Genomic DNA, 19,370 nt, shown 5'->3' with positions numbered 1-19,370 from the left:
TAAAAATAAAAATTGTACCCCAAAAATTTATCAAGGGTATTACACCATGACTATAAAATAAACATAAATTAATGTTAGTCGTAATCTAATTAAATTCTATAATAAAAAAGCCTATTATTAAATAATATCATGCTCCATGTCCCAAGTGCACGTGTGGTTCAGTAATAAGTAAGAGTGCCAATGGGCCGCGTTGGCCTATCGCGTCTTTGGCCCGAGCCCTGAGGCTATGTTTCAAGCCCATTTGCTTATAGCTGCACTTGGACTAAGACAATTAAAATCCTGTTAACCGACTCCAACTTGTTAAGGTTTTAAAAAATAATTTAAAAATTCAACCACCTTAGGGAAGCTCTCTTTTTATTTTATTTTATTTTATTTTATTTTAAATTTTTATTTTTATAAATATATATTTTAATGCAACACAAAAGGGTTGCCAGCTTGGGTGAGCCCCGCCATAATGTTTGTGTAGAATCTAACCCATCACTAGGTGTGTCGAGGAGCGTACACAAACCGAGTTAGCTCAGTTAGCGTGCTCGACTAAAAAAAGCTTGATTCAACTCAGTTTGAAGTTGCGTTCGAGCTGATTTTTTGAGCTCGAAAAATTTTTGAACCGAGTTCGAGCTCGCCCGACTCGACTCGGATCGAACCCCAACTCGAATCGAACTTTGATCGAACTAGTTCGATGACTCGATTACTTTGACATTGATGTTGCTCACAAGTGTTTGATGAAATGATTCAACGAAGTGTCGGCTAGTGGTAAGAAATATATGTATATGAAACAAATACCATTTTTTTTTCTTGATTTTGATGTTGCTTACAAGGTATTTGATGAAATACTTGTAAATAGTTGATGCTGTTTTACATATGGTGAAAAATTGAAAGCGCACAACATGTGTTTGTGAAAATGCTTTAGAGGCTCAATTTTGGCTTGAACTTGGCTCGAACTGGCTTAAGTTGTTGATTGAACCCAGTCGAGCTGGCCAGTCAAACTCAAGGACTGAGCCGAGCCAAGTTCAAGATGGGGTCAGCTAGTGGCCAAGCTAAGTCAAGCCAAGGCCAACTTGACTTGGTGTACACCCCTAGGTGTGTCACCCCACATTAGGGTAAGGGTAAAAAAAAAAACCCCCATTAATGTTTTAGTTTTACCGCATAGTTGGAAACACTGTACAGGGCAACCCTCACCCTCCAAATGTTTCCCTTCGTGTGGTCCACCTAAAGAATGGATGGGCCTGATCTTTAAGCTCTGCGAGCCTTCATATGCTATCACCCATATCAACCAGGTACCTAAGAAAAACATATCATATCCTCTCAAACCCTCAAGGAGGGTCTGGTATGGAGGTAGTACCTATGGGTTTCATCAAATTTAAATGGACTTTGAATCTATGCCTTCATATGCTGTCGTCCGTATTAACCAAGCATATAGTATGCTCAATTTATGTAAGATGTATGAATCTATAATTTATTAAGTATTTAAATCCTGTCACATAAAAAATCTAAGTGAACACTCACTCTCTCTATATATCAATCATTGGACTCATGCAACTATTAAACGATCCAACCCGAAAGCCTGATTGACCACTCGGGAGAAAGATCTCCCATCAGCGTTCACAGGCTTTTGCCTTAAAATGATATGAGAAAATGGATGGACAGGTGGGTGGTTAAATAGATATATCATGGTGGGCCCCACAAAAGCTCTTGGTCGGATGAATTATTATTTGGAAAGAGTCGGTCGCAATCCCCTTCCCTACCAAATGAACAAATCGAATATCTTCTGAAAAATGTGCCGCTGCTAAAATGTATTCTTCTTTTATAAAACTTTTTTTAGGACTTAAGGTTTAAATAGGCCTGTGCATAACCCCTTTCTTATAAGTTCTTTAATATGATTTTTTTAAAACGAGCAGTTCGAGCATACGAATTCCCAAACGTGTCGATTCTCCCGTGTCATGAAGTGGGTGATGCTTGGACGTTTGATTATGAATTTGGACAAACATTATCTTCTCAGTCTATTTACGGTCAGCGAAATTTTTATTTTTCACAAAATAATATGACTACGTAATTTTTCGTAAAATAATATGACGACCCCAACGTTTTGGACGGTTTGGATTGACTTAATCATTCCACGTTGAGATCATCTACGTGCATGACACGGATCTTCATACTCTACTTTTGTGTCGAAGACTCGAAATGTACTTAGACTCCTATGGTGGTAGTTTACCACCGCTTTGAAAATGGTACAAACCATTCTGCTTCAATGCAGCACTGATTTACAGCCATCCACCAGATCATCCAAATTGCGGTTCATACTGTGAATGGAGTACATCACTGAAATCAAACCGATCAAAAAATCCTAACCATATAAATTGATGGCTATCAAATGGATGGTTAAAAAGTAAAGTAGTGGGTGGTCCAATTTTAAAAGGAAATATCTGATGGTTACTATTATCTTCTTAGAGTAAATTTTGGCTGATGCTCCATCTACAGTTTTTTCTTAAAAAAACAATATGGACGGTCTAGGTGGGCTTAGAACAATGACACGTGTAAGGCATTGAGTTATCTCTATATTTTAAATGGTATAAAACTAACATAAAAAAGTCTACGTGGTCAAATAAATCCTCACTGCATGCAGAAAAACTTGGACTCTGGCAGAGTTGATGGATGATGCACATGCACGTATAAATTGCATACGTGGCATGTAATTAATTAAAATAAAACTGTCCAAATTATGGGGCCCAGTTTAGATGCATAATAAGTAAAAAAAAAAGTACGCTTATTTGATTATTCGACCGTTGGATTTATGGACATTTATTGGACGGTTAAATGAAGTACATCCAACAGTCCTGTTTCAACAAACAATCTTCCACCAATCAGATTTTAGGATTTTTCAACCAATCTTATATCATGATATGGAGACAAATAGTTTCACAATGTAGTCGGTTTAATGAGACTTAGTTTCTGCAACGTGTCCAATCGGTGAGTGCATGAGTATCAAGCACCATACTCTGCCAGAGTAGAAAAAAAAACTCATCCTCGCTATAAATACGTCACTCCTCCCTCTTATCTGCCATTCCCATCCTTTTCCTCCATTTGTCATGTCCCTCTCCAAAAACCCCTAAAACGCCGCCCTGAAACCCCGAAAATTCTTGCAGTCTGATCTCGATTTGAAGCCCCGATCTCTACGATCGCCCTTTAAATGGGCTGATTTGAGTTAATTTTTCGATTAATTGAAGAGATCGAGAAGTTCTCTCCTCAAAATAGTTTTTTACCTTGTTTTTCTTTAGGCGTTGGATTAGGGTTTCTGAGAGCATCGACGATGCCTTCGGTGCTCAGGGAGTTCCTCCGCCGCTCAATGATGATCCCCTCCACGACGTCCTTCCATGGCGGATCTTGCTCTCATCGCCTGAAACAGCTGGAGAAATGGAATCGGCGTGGTAATTTGAGTTGACGCTAGATTTTTAAGGATGTCGATCGTGTCGTTTTAGGGTTTCTTCTTCTTCTTCTCCTTCTCCTCCTCTTTCTTTGTCTTTCTTGGATCTGAACGAGACGAAGCGACTTGGCATTGAGAGATCCGAAACTTTCATCTTTGTTGCCGTTCCTGAATTGGAGCAACATCAAGAAATTTAAGATCGAGGTATTGGAGGTTGGAATCAGCTTCTGTTGTGTCAGATCCTGTTATTGGAATCAACTTGAGTTGTGTCGGATCCTGTTCTTGCAAGGACAGCATTGTGATCTCTTGAGATTGTGTAATTACCACACGAGGTAAATGTCTTTTGCCAGTTTTCTTCATTTTTCCCGTTCTAAATTAAACATGTCATGGAATAAGATCCCATACCGATGTCTTTGATGCTAGTGTAGCTAGATTGGCTGATAAGGACTTTTCTCTCTGCTCACCGTACTTGCTTGTAGTGATTTACCTTAATTTTATTCCCTTTTCTTTCAATTTAGTGATTATTTTATTTTATGTCTGAGGAAATTAGAGTCTTGGAGGACATCATCCCTGCTACAAATAATGCAATTCTGTTGAATTTATTTTTTAGCTTGAAATATTAATCCTGCCTTCTGTGAGAAACCGATTCTCTCTTTCTTTGATAGATTTTTTATTTATTTATTTTTATTTTATTATTATCGTTTTTTTAATGTTTGAGTTACTGTTTTTCTATTTTGCCTTTGTAAGAACTGGGTGGTTTAGAAAGATTCTAGTTTAGTCTATTTATTATTGGTTTTTTGGGTGTAATGGTATAACTTCTGTCATATACTTTATATTTATCAGTTGTTCATATGAAAATAAGCTTAATTTTATGAAGTGGGGCCATGCTATTTTATGAAGTCTTCAATTCCATTTAACAATTCTTGCAGCCTGCTTGAAACATATATTCCACGGTTGAGTTATTATGTTTCTTTTCTTTTTCTCTCTTTTTTATTTAATAATGAAAGTTTCTATTTGAATGTACCCTGAGGCCTGCAGAACACTTGCAATACTGATTCAGGAGATGGATAATAATCATCAACTGCCCATTGTTCGAGGCATTGAGAGAAACGGGAACCATTTCAAGTTCACCTCTGTTTTGAGGTTCCTTTTCGGTAGGACTTGAAAAATTAAATGGATGGATAATTTGGGTGGAAACAAATGATGCCTGCTCAGTTCCTCCAACCAAGGGACATCCAATATGCTAGAAGAGGGTTTGATCTGTGGCTTGAATGAACTTGGTTAGCATGGGATGCTTAGAAGCATTTAATTGCTGATTGCATTTTGTAAAGGGATACTTGCGCTCTTCTCATATCTTGGCATGTCAAGTCGTTCAGCTAACCTTGCTAGGGCCATTTCTTTTTGATTGGGTAGCTTCTTTGTGCCAACCCAACTTGTAACTTTGGTTCCATTGTAGATTTTTTTTTTTCCATCTGGAATCTGGAATCTAGAATCTCTAATGTTCTTTATGTTAGAACCCTTGTTCCCCACTCTTTAAGGCAAGCACATATCCTGTTTCTAGCATATGCCTACTCTTTATGCAGTAGGGAACGCAAAGATATCCCGTGTGATGGGTCTGTTTACATCACAAACATGACTCAGTTGAAATGCCTGTATTAGTGGATAACAAAACCAGTCCCTGGGCAAGTGTAGAGAATAATCAGACAAAGTTGGGATGATTTCAACCAAATTGGAATGAATCAGCCATGCTTGTTCGGGTCTATAAAACCATGTTTTGAATGGCCATGCAAGCACTTCATTTGAAGCTAAAACCCAAACGCCCTTTTAGATTTTTTTTTTGTTAGTGATGATGCTTACCGTTCTTTGTTGAATGTAATTTGATCATGGCGCAATGTGGGCATTGAAGAAACATCTAGGTACATTGAAGAAACATCTAGGTCCTTAGAGAGCATACATTTTGGATGTTTCAAACCTTTTAAAGGTCGAGCTTTAGCCATGTATCTTGTGAGGCTAATCACCAATGATTTAGTTGATCGATAGACTTGTAAAAGAAGGGCTTTTTATCTTGTGAGTTGTAGTTGTGCTTCTCTTTTATGCAGATAAGAATAGAAAAGAAAAGAAAAAGAACTGTATGCATGTATTTACTTGCATCCTTGGATTCTTTAACATATGGATGTATATACAACCACATAGATGCATTTGCATGTGTATATTCTTGTGTATGAAGATGCATGCATGCATGCAGATACTGTTGATGCACGCATGATGAACATTACATGCACCTTGCATGCACACATTGATAGATATCCATGCTGTAGTGTGGACTTGTTCATGCATATGATCGAGCTCTCATAAACAATAAAAAGAATGCAGCCATTCTTGAGTACCCTCGGACTGCATGCATATGCATGTTTTGCTGATTTTCTATATGATAACATATTTTCTGCACATAATCATACATGGAAAAGCATTGTGAAGAGTTGCACACCAACAGGCATGTAATGCATTTGCTTCTGAAAAATTCTTTTTCCAGTTTTTCCATGTCTAGACATGTTTATACTTACGTTGCTATGAGAAATGATTGGTGGGCCACACAACCTTCTTTAGCTGGAGGATACTTTTGGTAAGAAATGCTTAGCCCCTTTGGATCTTTTTGTCAAATTTATCATATGTAGATTGCCTAATCTAAGGGCCTGTTTAGTAGATGTCTGGAAATGGGTTCATCTCATATTCTCATTTGAGCTAATCATAATTATGTATTATAGGTCATGGTATCCAATTATGATTAACTAAAATGATGTTACCTCATTTTCAGGCTTCTACCAAACAGACCCTGGGCTGTTTTAGTTTGTTAACTTTCACGATGTCATCTTTGTTGTCAAAACTACTCATGCTGGATGGATGTGCTTTTGAATCCTTGCAGGAGTTCTAGTATTCGGTATGCCTATTAACCGTTGTTGCCTAACAATGACATAGGATTTAGAATTTACATTTTAACCACAATAACCATGCTCTAGTGATTTGATGTATGGCTTCGTGTTCTTCTTCGTGCCAAAATAATTTGCAGAAGCTTATGCACCTCTGCGCTAACTGGGAATCTAATGTGCTTTATGGTGCTCATAGTTTAGGTAGTTGGATCATAGATATGGTTTCATTTTCAACCTTTTCTTATAAGTAATGAACTTTTATTAAGAGTCCCAAACATTACATTTTCCCCATATTCTTTTAATTGTTCCTTCTATCAGCACAGCATGCTTAGTGGGAAGTCATCTGGTCCTGGTGGGGTTTATCTTAATGGGAGAGGATTCTAGTTGTTGCTTATTTCCTTCTTCTTTTTTTTTTTGGTTGGCCTTATGGTTTTTCCGTTGGAGTTTAGTTTTTTCTAATATTGAACGTTTTGGCAGTTTTTGTTTCTTCAGCCCCCAGTACTAGTAATGGATGATTCCAAACCTTATGCAAACTCAGTTTCTGAAGATGCTGGCATTGAGTTCTATGTAAATAGTCCCCATGTTGAGACAGAGAAATCAGACCTACAACATGAGGAATGTGCTTGTACTAATGCTGGAGAGACTGCTAAAGTAATGTCTGGAAAAGACGCAGATGATGATTCTGTTATTAGGAAAGACAGTTCAAATGTAGAGGAACTTGGAACTGCTGTTGATCGAATCCTACATATTCAAGATGCTCAGGAAGGGGTATCTGGTCACGTCCCAACTTCAGAAAAAGACGAGCTAAACCATCAAGAAAAGGAAAACATGTCCCAAGAGTTGAAAACCAATCATGCTAGCGCTTCGACTGCAACGATCCAGAAGAGCTTGAGCAAGTGGGCAACATTTCCATCTTCAGAAAAGACACTGCTGTCTCCCGTTTCCATGGATGAGGGGGCCGAGTCAATTTGCATAGAACCGCCTGGTCAAAGCTCTCTGAAATCTCAGAACCCTGTCTGTACTCGCTCGATGTCTCTGCCTGTAAGTTTCTTGAATCCATCCATTGCTTATGTTTATACATTTCCGTTTGGGTGTATGCATATAGGGCTGTCAACTGGCTGGGTAGGGGAGAGTTGGAGTGGGGGAATTAAGCTTTGCTCCTTCTAAGCAAGCTAATATTTTGTGAGTATATTATGAGTTGCCCCTCACTGTGCTGGGTTTAGGTTTGTCTTGCATACTTCAAATCACATTCGGATTCCAGCTCCATTAATGAACAGGGCTTAATTGCAAGGCACATGGCCGGCCCTTGGTCCTAATTTAGCAACCCACGCCCAGCCCATAATGGGAAGACCTGCAAAGGCCTTATGGGCTAGCATGGCCATTGACAGCCCTTATATGTACATGCTTTACATTTTGTTTGGACACTCTTTGAACATATGTTTATGATGGATCCACGTGTGATTCCTATTGGGTCTTGGTGGTATTTCGAGGCCTTGGAAGCTCTCATATTGTATTTACGCGATGGAATTGTTTGTTCTTTCCTCACGAGCCCATTTCTTCCTAGTCCTAGCAAGCCATGTGGCTAATGAGGTAGCCTGTCAGCTTGTTAGAGGAGCGAAGAGAGGGCACTTGCTCTGAATCCTTGTATTTCTCTTTATATGTCTTGTTTCTCTCTGGGTCTAATAAATTCTTGTCATCTTTCAAATTAAAAAAAGAAAGATAATAAATAAATAAATGATTCCACATGCGCTAATACTTGGGAGCCGTGATTCTTGGCAAGCATCTAGAATGCTTGCTGAAACACGTGCTAGGGCCATACTCAGTTTGGACATTGGGAGGCCTGGGACATGCCAAGCCTGAGTCCCCCAAGGTGGCCTTGGGCCTGGATTTTAAACAGGTCAGGTGGGGCCTGTTCAATGTTTTTAATTGCCCAAGCCCACTGGCAGCCTGGGTTCCACATTTCTTTTTGTTTTTCTTTCAATTTTTTCACCCAAGACTGGATTGTTCATATAATTTCTACTGTGAAAGGAATTGCACTGAGGGCTTTTGTTGGAAAACAATCCTGCCCCAATATACCTTTCAAGCACGGATCTTGGATCCTCCAAAACAGCCTCTACATGTTGGAATTGAGAGAGAGTTTCCAATTCCAAGCTCCCTCACATATTAGGGTTTACTGCAACGAAAGTTCACCACTATTTAGGTAGAGGTAAGGAGTATAGAGTATTTTATGCTTAAAAAAATGTTTTATTTGCCACCATTTAATAAAGGTAGATTTAATATGATGCTAGGGTACGGGCATTCTGCCACCATTTAGAGGATGGAGTACTTTGAACATTTCTAGAGTATGACCTCTCACCACTTGGAGGAGTCTTCAATACCTTTTTTTAAAAAAATAAAAATCGCCAAGGATTATTTGATGCATACCACCATTTGGTAAAGGAGTACCTGATACTTTGCTAGAAGTATATGACTGATCAAAGGATGGAGCGCATCGGATTGTTTGCCTTGCTGGTATACTGAAATTTTGACACAATTGAAACCCAAGGTTGGTTAGGGTTCAGCCCGAGCCTGACCTGTTTACTTAAAATGGGCCTCTACATTTTCTGGCCTGGTATGAGCCTGATCCACACTACCCCTGGCTCAAGGCCAGCTCAGAAGTGGTTGGGCCAGTTGATCCCTGGCTAGACCCAACCCATTGCCACCCCCACCTGCACCAGGAACCAACTAACATGTATATGCATAGCATCTGCTTGTGACAGGAAACATTGAATCTGTATGTGTAGGGTGTTGAACTTCGATTTTAGTACCAATTTTAAGTCATAGAACAGTAACAGTATTGTTGTTTAGTGATGGCTGTAGGCTATATAATTTCAGTTTTTTTTTTTTTTTTTTTTTTTTTTTTTTTTTTTTTTTTTTTTTTTTTTTTTTAATAATAAATTTGGAGTTGCACCTGCCTAGTTGACACATACCAGTAGATGCTTTGAAGCCTTCTTGGATGGCAATTCACTTCTGTTTATTCTTCCCCCCCTGTTTACCAGACTTCTTTAAAGCTCATTTCTGCCATGAAAGGTGGCCGTGAACAGCAGGGTACACCCCGGACAGGGAAGATGAACGTAAAATGGGCAGCAGATGTTTATGACCCTCCATCCACCTCCATGTCCCACACAGTGAAGAACCACCACCAGCGTCCCAAGTGCAAGAAGAAAGATCAAAAACACAAGCACAAAGGCAAATCTACTCGTGGGAGCAGCAGTGAGAAGAAACATCATGCCAATCGAAGAAGCATTGCCAATGCCAACCTTCTGCCTCTAAGGTCCTCTTTCTATTTATCCTGAAGAATAAAGTATTAAAGAACTGCTGTAATGCTACTATTATGTGCATGCCAAAGAAGTTCCACCAGGTGGCAACCTTGTGATGTACACATGGCAAACTTGCTGTGATGTGTGTGTGTGTGTGTGTGTGAGAGAGAGAGAGAGAGTGTTTCTTCATCATCATTCTTATTATTTTTATTTTGTAACAAGGCTTTTTTTATCAGGCTGCAGGCACCAGGAAATAGATTGCTACAAGCAGTAGATGGTTTTGATCAGATGAGCCAAGAAGTGGAGCCAACTGGTGATAAAGTACCAGCATTAGATGGTTCTGATAGGCTGAGTGCAGGTGTCATTGTATCAAGTGTGGGAATTAGCAACCAGGACAAGTGTGGGAGGAGCTTCTTTGAGGCATCATCACTTGCTAAGGTGCACCTTTCGGCTACAGAGGCGACGTGAATTGCATTGCTTTGGAGATATTATCTCCTGATTTGTGGGGGGTTTAGGTCATGAGCTTATGTATATATGTGTGTAAGTAAATAAAGAAAGTAGCAGTAATGTGAGGAGATCATGTGGACAAGAGTATATTTCATCTGTTGTGACGCAGAGGCGTTGCCAGAGAGCTCTTGGAACCATCTATAATTTTGGGTGATGATTTGGTATTTCAAGAAAGAATAGTGGGAGTGTTGTTGATGTTTGTACTGCGTGCATGTTGTTGAGAAATAAAAGCCTCGTTTTTTTGGACACCAGAGGACCCTATTAGGGTGCCCACGTATGAGTTTGCGTCCAATAATTCAGAGGGTAGGTAGGCAGGTGCGTTTGGTTGAGTCATATTTTGGAACCAAATTAATCATGAAGAGGAGAACAAACTTTTAGTTTGTAGATCCAAGCCATTGATCCGATCCCAGGGTCTCATCATGGATGGACCATTCCAACATCTCCCTAATTTGAACATATCCTACCTGTCGAATCTTTGGCCTTCCCTCCGTTCGAATCCTTGTATTCGCATATATCAACAACCAATCAAGATGCGGGCTGTCAGATCAACGGTGGTCTCCATATCTACAATTTAGTTCCGAACATGTGTGATCAGATAGAACAGGGAACTCGACCCCAGTTACAAAATCGTTGTGAATTTTCACGATATCTATATGATCTTTAATACGAATTTAATGTTAACTAAAATGGGATGAAATCATTTTGTCAAGTGGCATCCAAACACCGGTTGCTTTGTGTAGATCCTGCGCAGCCAAAGGATATACTTAATACCAGAAATACAAATTCTGATATAGTGTGCTGCTGAGATGCTACTGAATTCTCCCTACATTTGAAAAGATACCGAATCATCTAAAATTGCATCAGATGATTCCAGAGTAACATTAAGGCTAAAGCCATTATTTCTTTTTGGAGAAAATAAAAATAAAAATCAAAATCATCGTTGTCATCTGAAATTGCATGAGATGCACCAGCATTGTTTCTTTTAGGAGAAAAATCAATCATGTGATCTCTGTTTTGAGTGTGAAAGCTGAAACGAAATGGATTGCATGCGAATCAATCCATCCTCTCTTCTTAAGATGGTTTTAAAGAGCGTTATATGATACTCAACCTACATGTGTGCGTGACACTTAATAAATACGCAAGCAACCAGAAAATGCAGATGCAGCATATATCAAGTAAAATAAACTGATTAGATTGTGCCAGCTCACTCTGCTCAAATCAGCATCCCAATATCAGATTGGTTACACAATCCTAACCTCTGATACATTGGACACTTGTTTGTGTACAAGGTACTCTTGGATATTTTTCGTTATTAACCATCCTATAAATGTCCATCAATCCAATAGTCAGATAATCAAATAACCTTCATTTTTAGTTCATGATACATCTCCACTGGACACCCTAATATGGACAGTTTAATTTGACTACTATTATGCCCCGTGCAATTTTCAAGTAATTTCAAAGAGCCTGCGTATCATCAACCCCACTCAGCCAGAGTATCAAGCACTAATTTGGGCTCCATCCCTTCATTGAAAATTACGTGGTTGGTATTTCACAAGAAGCCCTAATCTTTACTTGTATTGTCTAAAAAGGTAATATAAACACCTACCACACTGACCACAGATTTCAATTCATCCGTCTTTTTCTGCTCCGTTTAGTAGTCTTTGGTGCAAGCCTTAGAGATGATCAAGACTGTCTAATCAAGAGCGCAACTGCAGCTCGAGAGCGCCAGACCATGCGTTTGAATTAGGGCAATAGCTTTAGTCTTAATGCTACTCTAGAAATCTGAGGAAGATGATGAGCTGGTGGGCCACCATGCGGAAGGATGAGTTCTAGGAAAAAAATTTGCAGTGATTGGAAAAATCTGACCATCTAGCTGTGAGTTCTTTTTGTTGACTCTGGACCAGTTCTCTGTTTTGAATGAACCATCCCCTTTCCAGCCCACCACATCTCCTCAACCGAGTCAAAGGCAATCACTGCACACTTGTACGGCATACATGATAGTGTTTTAATATTTTTATTGATTTATTTATTACTATTTGCATAATTAGCATTCTTTCCTGCATTAGTTGCTGTTTCTCAGATGCCCAGTATTTTGTTGGGTACGTACATGATCAAGCCCGTTCATCCTATTGACTACACAAAACTACAACCAATGGGCCTAGAGCATTAAGACTTTATTTCAGGGCCCGGACCATTCATGGTAGGGCAGATCTTCTACATGTGTGCCCGTCTCGGGGGCAGTAACACCATGTACTTTCTCTTTTCAATATTCCACTTCAAGCACCAGATCCTGCTATTTTTATGAGTAAAACAAAACAATGATGTAACAACATCAATGCATACAATCCACCGACATCATGCCATGCTGTTTCAAGCAAAACAATGTTGTAACAACATCAATGCATACGATCCACCGACATCATGCCATGCTGTTTCAAGACTTATGTTGTGTACTCTGCATTTATTTTAACATAATCGTAACTCAGATCGCATCCCCACGCACAGCTATTTCCTTGCCCGCTTCCTGTCCAACCAAAACAACCACAAGGGAGCATGGAAAAAAATCAATGTCAGAGGCATCTCCAAGCAAAAGATGGTGTAGGTAAAGGCAATGTTTGTTGCAGAACTCTATGATTGTTTGGTGGTTACACGTGTTGGATTAGCCAATTGTCTATGGAGAGATTTTTTGTTGGTGAATGGATACGGCATTGTGGCGAGAATCATAGAGTCGTCAAAGGTTGGACATCAGGAGGGCTGTGCCAAGCAAAAGAGAGGAAAAGAAAGAATTTATGATTGCACAAGTTTGAAGAATGATCTAGTTTTATTGTACAGAGAGCCAACCAAGGCCACATGCCTGTGCAATAAAGCTCATGTACATCAGTACATGGTATACATGTGCCATCATGGCAAGGATAGGTCTGAGATCCAATCCATCTGTCAGCACGGCACCACTAAATTGATGTACTGACCCAAGAATAATGTTCATCCACTGGTCAGGTTAACCAGAGTTTGCAAAACAAATAGCTGGCTCTGAAAAAAAAATTGGTTGAATTTTATTACCCATCCACCTGTTTCCAAGATTGGCGCCCACATGCTGATTTGATCATATTCATTTTTGGGAAAACATGTAGAAGGCCGGACCAACCTCCTGTGTGTCATGCTGGTACATGTGCCACGTGTCTATTTGCAAAGCTCTCTCTCTCTCTCTCTCTCTCTCTCAAGATAACAAAAGCTAAAAATATCGAGTTTGCTTGGATGCTAGCCATAGACAGGAACCATGATCTGCAAGGTTGGTGGGGTCCATCCAGGCATATCATGTTAAAGCAAGAATCGCATGCGACTTACAGCAGACTACACAAGGAAGAGATCCCCTATGAAGTTCTTTTGATCATTATACATGAATTAGTCCAGCATTTGTTTGTTGGATGAATCATGTGCATGTCTACGACCCTGCACCTGTATGGCTGTTCTTCACAGTATGAAATTAGAAATGTGGGTTTCAAGAAGTTCAGGCCTTGGGGAATGGGGATTATCAAGCATTATTGACCAGATCTTGGATTTGGCTAGTGTTGGATGAATCATGTGCATGTCTAAGACCCTGTGCATGTATGACTGTTCTTCAGAGTACAAAATTAGAAATGTGGGTTTCAAGAAGTTCAGGCCATGGGGAATGGGGATTATCAAGCATTATTGACCAGATCTTGGATTTGTCTAGTTTCAGAGGCGTTCTTTGTATCCCCCTCATGAGGCTAGTAGCAGATGATCTTGGCAAGAGGGTTACAACTGATCTTGGCCGGAGCTTGTGCAGGCCAGAGACTTCAGTAATGACTTGGATTCAGGCCCAGCCCCATCAAACAAATTCTACTCTCAACAATCTATCTGGGCTGCTCTGATTGTCAGGCCTTTAGGACCTGCTTGGGCTTGGTCATGGGCCATTTTGTAATCCAATTAGGGAAGGAGTTTCCAGATCATCTCTGTAATAAGCATCTCAATCTTGCTTTTATTAATTAATTTTCCAAAAAGAGAAAAAGGAAAAAAAAATAAATCAAAAGCTTACCAACAGATGCATGAATTCCAACAGTGCCATGAGTATCTCCCGCCTGACGGAGATAACTGCTAGCTGCAGCCCTGAGAAACCCTCTAGAATCTTAGCAACATGATTAGAGAGAGTGAACAGATATTGAAAAGTGTAAAATAAAGCAGATGACATCCATGAGTCCCTCGTTGTGGCATTAAGGATTTGTTTAATCTAATCCCAGCTTAACCCCAAAATATTTCCCATGGAAGCACACCTATGCCATCCACATCGCTACATGCATAAGGTGCAAAAAGAGAGGGTGCTATTTTTTCTCAGCTACGTCATGGATGTCTCGACGATTTCATTATTTCGGTCATTTTAGTATTCCAACAGTATTTTTCTATTCATCCAAGAAATAGGACCCGTAGGTCGTTATCAAAGCCATGGACAATTAAATATTTCTAAGCAACTGGTCAAGGGTTCGAGTACCCATAGGTGGTGAAATCCAACTACGGCATAAGTGTGTGTGGGGGGGTTGTGCGCGTGTGTAAAAAAAATCTGAGCAACTAGAAGTGCAGTGCGTAACTTAAACAAGGAAAAGATTGGGGCCCCAAGTGGGGCAGCTTGATCAGGACTTGAGGTTTTTGTATATTCTTAGCTGTAGCTTAGAGGCTGTTAGGAAAATTCCCAATTTGAGGGGGATTGGATATTTGGATGTGTTGCCCCATATTGCAATTCTTATCCCCTTTCAATTTGGAGCAGAGAAAGCAGAGGAAATGGAGCCCACCTAATGTATGATTTTCTGCTCTGAAACGCCAATGCAGAGAGGTCGTACTTACCCACAAAAAGGAAGCACCTGGAAATTCATCAGCCTAACCACCCAATACCAACTTATCACCTTATAAACCCAGAAAGAATATTCTTGAAGGCTCACATTTCCCAAGAGATCTTCCACAGCAATAGCAGCCAAGTATGTTATTCACTTCATAGAAAAAGAGAGGATATTTTATGAAAATGAAGGGTATTGGCTTTTTTTTTCTAAACTTTGTTAAGGAGGACTCAACGGATTAAAAAAAAAAAGAGAGAGACAAGAATTCGGAGGTGAGCAACAATAAAAACTGCTTGGTTTGTCTGCTATGTTGAGGAATTCGTAGGATGAAAGAGGTCTAGGCTTGGTTCTAACCTGTCGAACGGAAGTGGTTGCCCGCCATCCATGAGCGGAATATCTCCAAGTGATATACGAAGATCATTTGGGTTAAAAGGAATCCCTGCATAGCCAACAGCACAAGCAATCCGACCCCAGTTTGGATCTCTTCCATATACTGCAGCCTGAAGAAAATGTTTTGACCCATTAAAGGAAATTGGGTGCCTAGAGTCAATGAAACAATGTAGCAAACAAATTGAAATAAGAACAAGCTGAACGTAGACAAGAGTTCATGCCTTAACAAGTGAGGAAGATGCCACAGAGCGTGCAATCTTTGCTGCTTCTGCCTCATTATTTGCACCGGTTACTGTAACCTACACACACGTCTATTGAGTTTTGATTAGAAATATAGAATACCTTTGATCAAGAAACAATGGAAACATTTTATGAAAAGATGGTAGATGTGTACGATATCCAGACCGTTCATCAGGAATGTACCTTAGCCCAAAATAGGCTGGTTCGATTTATTAGGGCCACACATGCATGTTGAACATAGAAAATTGAGTATCCTTTTCCAACCAACCATTTTTCATACACACGTGCACCTTACAAGTGGACTGGCCTGACTTTTGGGTGTTAGTGAACAGTCACCTCATGCCCCACCTGATGAACACAATGGATCTTGCACACGTAAACCATTTTTGTATGCTTGAGGCGCTTTTGTTTGGCACTTGCAGGATGGCGTCTGCAAGTAGCATTCCTCTTTTTAAGTAGGATTTGAGGCAAACTGCCTGAGGTCTGCCTCACAAAATGATTGTGGTGATCATGACATAGGTTGAGATTCATCCATCATGAGCAGAGGTGCGGACATCTGTTGACTGATTTACTACAAATATGAAAGTAAATATTAGCAAAAGAAATCGTATCATTTTACAAAACCTCAATCAAACACGTTGCACCTTCTCCATCCCATGCTATTGATTTTGCGAGACCTTGCATTACCTGGAATGGAAATATAGCTTTTACACATGATCACCCTCCATTAAAATCTTTGGTGCACAATTCAAAGAAGAACTAAGTTTTTAAGGGATTATAAAGAGAACTAGTTCATGTAGATTCATTTGAATATTTGCACCATGAGGGTTTTTTTGTAGCAGTTAGTTCTTGTTCTTGTTCTTCTTTTCTTGAAGGATGCTCTGAAGGAGTTCTAACTTCTATTAATGTCTATATGCTGATCACGTAACAACACGAAAGAATCAACAGCACACGTCAAGTAAATTCTACGCAGCCCATTTGATCACCTCCCAGTCTGTATAACTGAGAGAGTCAAGCGCTGTATGCGCACAGGAGTGTGACTCATGTGTGGTGAATTTAAACCGGGTGAGAGGTGCCCAAAATGGTTTCAACCTTGGGCGACCCATCCCACTTTCTTTGGTGCCATGGCCCACTTGAGTCTTAGATCTGCCGCCTTTTTGAGTTGACGTCCTAACACGACGCAGCACAACACATGTAGGATTTCACATTGTCACCAGGTGGGTCCTACACAGCCTTTGTTGAATGGGCTCCCTGACCAAGAAGAGGAAAGGTGGGAGCAGGCTATGTATGAAAGAGTTGAAAGGAGTAAAAATGCCCTTCAATGTTCAGACACCCTTTTCAAAAGTTTATGCCCCCTCCCATGCCTAATTGCAGAGGTAAAATTGGCCAAATGCTACTCATGTTAAATATAGTAGGGATATTTTTGACATGATAATGATAAACCTTGGTTTTTGAACGAAAGCGCATGGAAAAAGTTTCAATGGGAGAAAAAGTCACTACATCAAACATCTTGAAGCGTTCATGACACAAAACTACCTAGAACAAAACCTGTTGTAATGGAATAACAGTTATCAGCGGGACTATAAATACTCCAAAAGCTGCCCATGAATTAGGTGGGGGGCTCTGTGGTGTATAGGGGGCGTTTTCAATGTGATGTGCTTTTCTCATGAGAAATACCAGGGGTATGGAATTACCAGAAGTATGTGCGACTTCTCGCAGTGGATCCAGAATTCTGATATGGTGGATATTCCAATGTCTGGAGCCAAGTTCACGTGGTCTAATGGGCGCAGTCCTCCGACTCTTATCTCGGCTCGATAGATTTTTGGTCTCTCTTGATTGGGTGTCCATTTTTCCATTGGCCCATGCAGATCCAAGGTTGGCCCAGAGTGGTGTTTGACCACAGCCCCATTATTCTGAAAATGGCATCTGATAGTTGGGGAACCAAACCGTTTCAGTTTGAGCTAATGTGGCTGGAAGCAGAAGGGTTCAAGGATATGGTTTTGAGCTGGTGGCATTCATTTCAGGCAGAGGGTTCAGCAGCATTCAAGTTGCATAAGAAGCTGAAGCTTCTCAAAGGAAAGTTAAAGGAGTGGAACAGGGAATTATTCAGGGATCATGAGGCTAAGTTCTCAAATATTTTGGACCAGATCCATTGATGAGGACATCCAAGCACCATATCGGAGGAGGGTTGAGCTAGTCTCCTTGTGGCTAGATGACGATTGCATGGGGCCTACTTGGCCCAATTCACATTCCTAGCCACGTCGAAGACCCCATGTGCATGTTCATGCATCTTTGAAGACCCTACATTGGGAAGATGCACGTGGGTTGCATATAAGAGCTTAATGGACACATCGGACCGTTGGATCATCATCATTAAACATTTTGATTGTGGATCCCATTGGGCTACGGAATAGTTTAGTTGTTTAGATTGTTACATGCTTCGTTATTTTTGGTATACCTTATATTTGTGTTGAGATTAGGGAGTTAGAAACAACTTTTAATTTATTAAGCGTCTTTATGTTGAGAATCTTATCTGAGAGCGTCTTTTTGTAAATGGTCTTTTTTGAGACTATAAAAGAGAAAGATGGGAGTGTGAAGCCCTAATACCATTATTTAGAAAAAAAAAAGAGCTTTGTGTTTTCTCTTCTTTGTGTGATTTGAAGAATACTTGATGCAGGACAATTAACCACTTGCTCTAAAAGCTCGAACTGTGAGCATGGCGAATCAATTCCTTTATCTCATTGCCCAGGCCCCACATCTTATGGATTAGGACCTCAGCCGAACCCCCCTCGTGGGCCCCAAATCACATGGGTACCGCCTCATACGAGCCACCCACCTCATACGGGCCGCCCACCCCAAGTGTGTCCCCGCAATCCACAGGTTGCTCTGATACCAATTTGATGCAGGACAATTAACCACTTACTCTAAAAGCTCGAATTGTTAGAGCATGGCGAATCAGTTCATTTATCTCATTGCCCCGGCCCCACATTTCATGGGTTAGGACCTCAGCCGAACCCCCCTTGTGGGCCCAAAATCACATAGGTACCACCTCACACGAGCCACCCACCTCACACGGGCCGCTCACTTCGAGTGTGTCCCCGCATCCCACAGGCTACCCCACTCGAGCCCGATGTGAAATGCCCCTGCATTAATACTCCATGTAATTTGTAGCTTGAGTATGATGTGATTCAATTCCCCATTTAACGGAGGTGCGAGGCTTCCATCTATCATTTTCCTTCTCTCTTTCTTTCTATTCAAAAGTGGTATTTTTACAAAAATTTCATCTCTCTTCTTCCCTTCCTATCTAAGACCATCCAAATCATCTTTTTCTTTAACTTTTCATCATCCAACTTTAACCCCAACCAAAATCAGTCATTGAGGACCCCAAAACCCTAGCCAATGATGCATGCGCGCGGGTTCCTAGGTTGACCATATGGACAATCTCTCAATCCGTTGATTTTCCCTTGTTTCCCCCATTAAAACTCCTCGATTCCCCATCCATAATCCTACCCTAAACCCTAAACCCCGTATCTCTAATTTCTTATTTTCTCTGATCATCATTGTATCGATCATCATATATGTGGAAATATGTAGCGTCATTAAAACAAAAGATTTGGGAAGGGATTTATTACTATTTGGGGGATGAGAAGAACATTAGATTTTGGGAAGATGCATAGGTGAGAAGTAAAAAATCGAGCGAAATATTTCCATGGTTAGCAGGGATTTCTAGGGAGGC

General features: G+C 40.3%; 2 protein-coding genes across 3 annotated transcripts in view; one reads left to right on the top strand and one right to left on the bottom strand.

The window, feature by feature from the left end:
- The first annotated feature begins 3,059 nt into the window (after positions 1-3,059).
- Positions 3,060-10,397, top strand: LOC131252982 (uncharacterized). 2 transcript variants are annotated; one of them, XM_058253800.1, is made up of 4 exons: positions 3,060-3,753; positions 6,841-7,389; positions 9,387-9,661; positions 9,884-10,397. In XM_058253800.1, exons 2-4 carry the CDS (start codon positions 6,856-6,858, stop codon positions 10,113-10,115), a joined length of 1,041 nt encoding a protein of 346 aa, XP_058109783.1. In that variant the 5' UTR covers positions 3,060-3,753; positions 6,841-6,855; the 3' UTR covers positions 10,116-10,397. The 2 variants fall into 2 exon arrangements, with proteins under 2 accessions (XP_058109783.1, XP_058109782.1); XM_058253799.1 differs by having other exon boundaries at positions 3,061-3,753; positions 6,826-7,389.
- A 1,761-nt stretch (positions 10,398-12,158) lies between these two features.
- Positions 12,159-19,370, bottom strand: part of LOC131252981 (arginine biosynthesis bifunctional protein ArgJ, chloroplastic) — a 32,336-nt gene continuing 25,124 nt past the window's right edge. Inside the window, exons 14-18 of the mRNA XM_058253797.1 lie at positions 16,259-16,321; positions 15,616-15,693; positions 15,359-15,504; positions 14,215-14,285; positions 12,159-12,681 (exon numbers count right to left, since the gene is read on the bottom strand). Coding sequence (XP_058109780.1) covers positions 12,599-12,681; positions 14,215-14,285; positions 15,359-15,504; positions 15,616-15,693; positions 16,259-16,321 — 441 coding nt within the window. The 3' untranslated portion in view covers positions 12,159-12,598. The remainder of the gene's footprint in view (positions 12,682-14,214; positions 14,286-15,358; positions 15,505-15,615; positions 15,694-16,258; positions 16,322-19,370) is intronic.

Source organism: Magnolia sinica, chromosome 8 (genome assembly GCF_029962835.1).
Source record: "Magnolia sinica isolate HGM2019 chromosome 8, MsV1, whole genome shotgun sequence".
Lineage (NCBI taxonomy): Eukaryota > Viridiplantae > Streptophyta > Magnoliopsida > Magnoliales > Magnoliaceae > Magnolia > Magnolia sinica.
Note: the sequence above shows the minus strand (reverse complement) of the source record. Positions and strands in the feature narration are given on the sequence as shown.

Coding starts and splice junctions, on each gene's coding strand:
- LOC131252982 (XM_058253800.1), top strand. CDS start 6,856: ATGGATGATTCCAAACCTTATGCAAACTCAGTTTCTGAAGATGCTGGC. Junction 7,390..9,386: donor CTCGCTCGATGTCTCTGCCT/GTAAGTTTCTTG, acceptor CCTGTTTACCAG/ACTTCTTTAAAGCTCATTTC. Junction 9,662..9,883: donor GCCAACCTTCTGCCTCTAAG/GTCCTCTTTCTA, acceptor TTTTTTTATCAG/GCTGCAGGCACCAGGAAATA.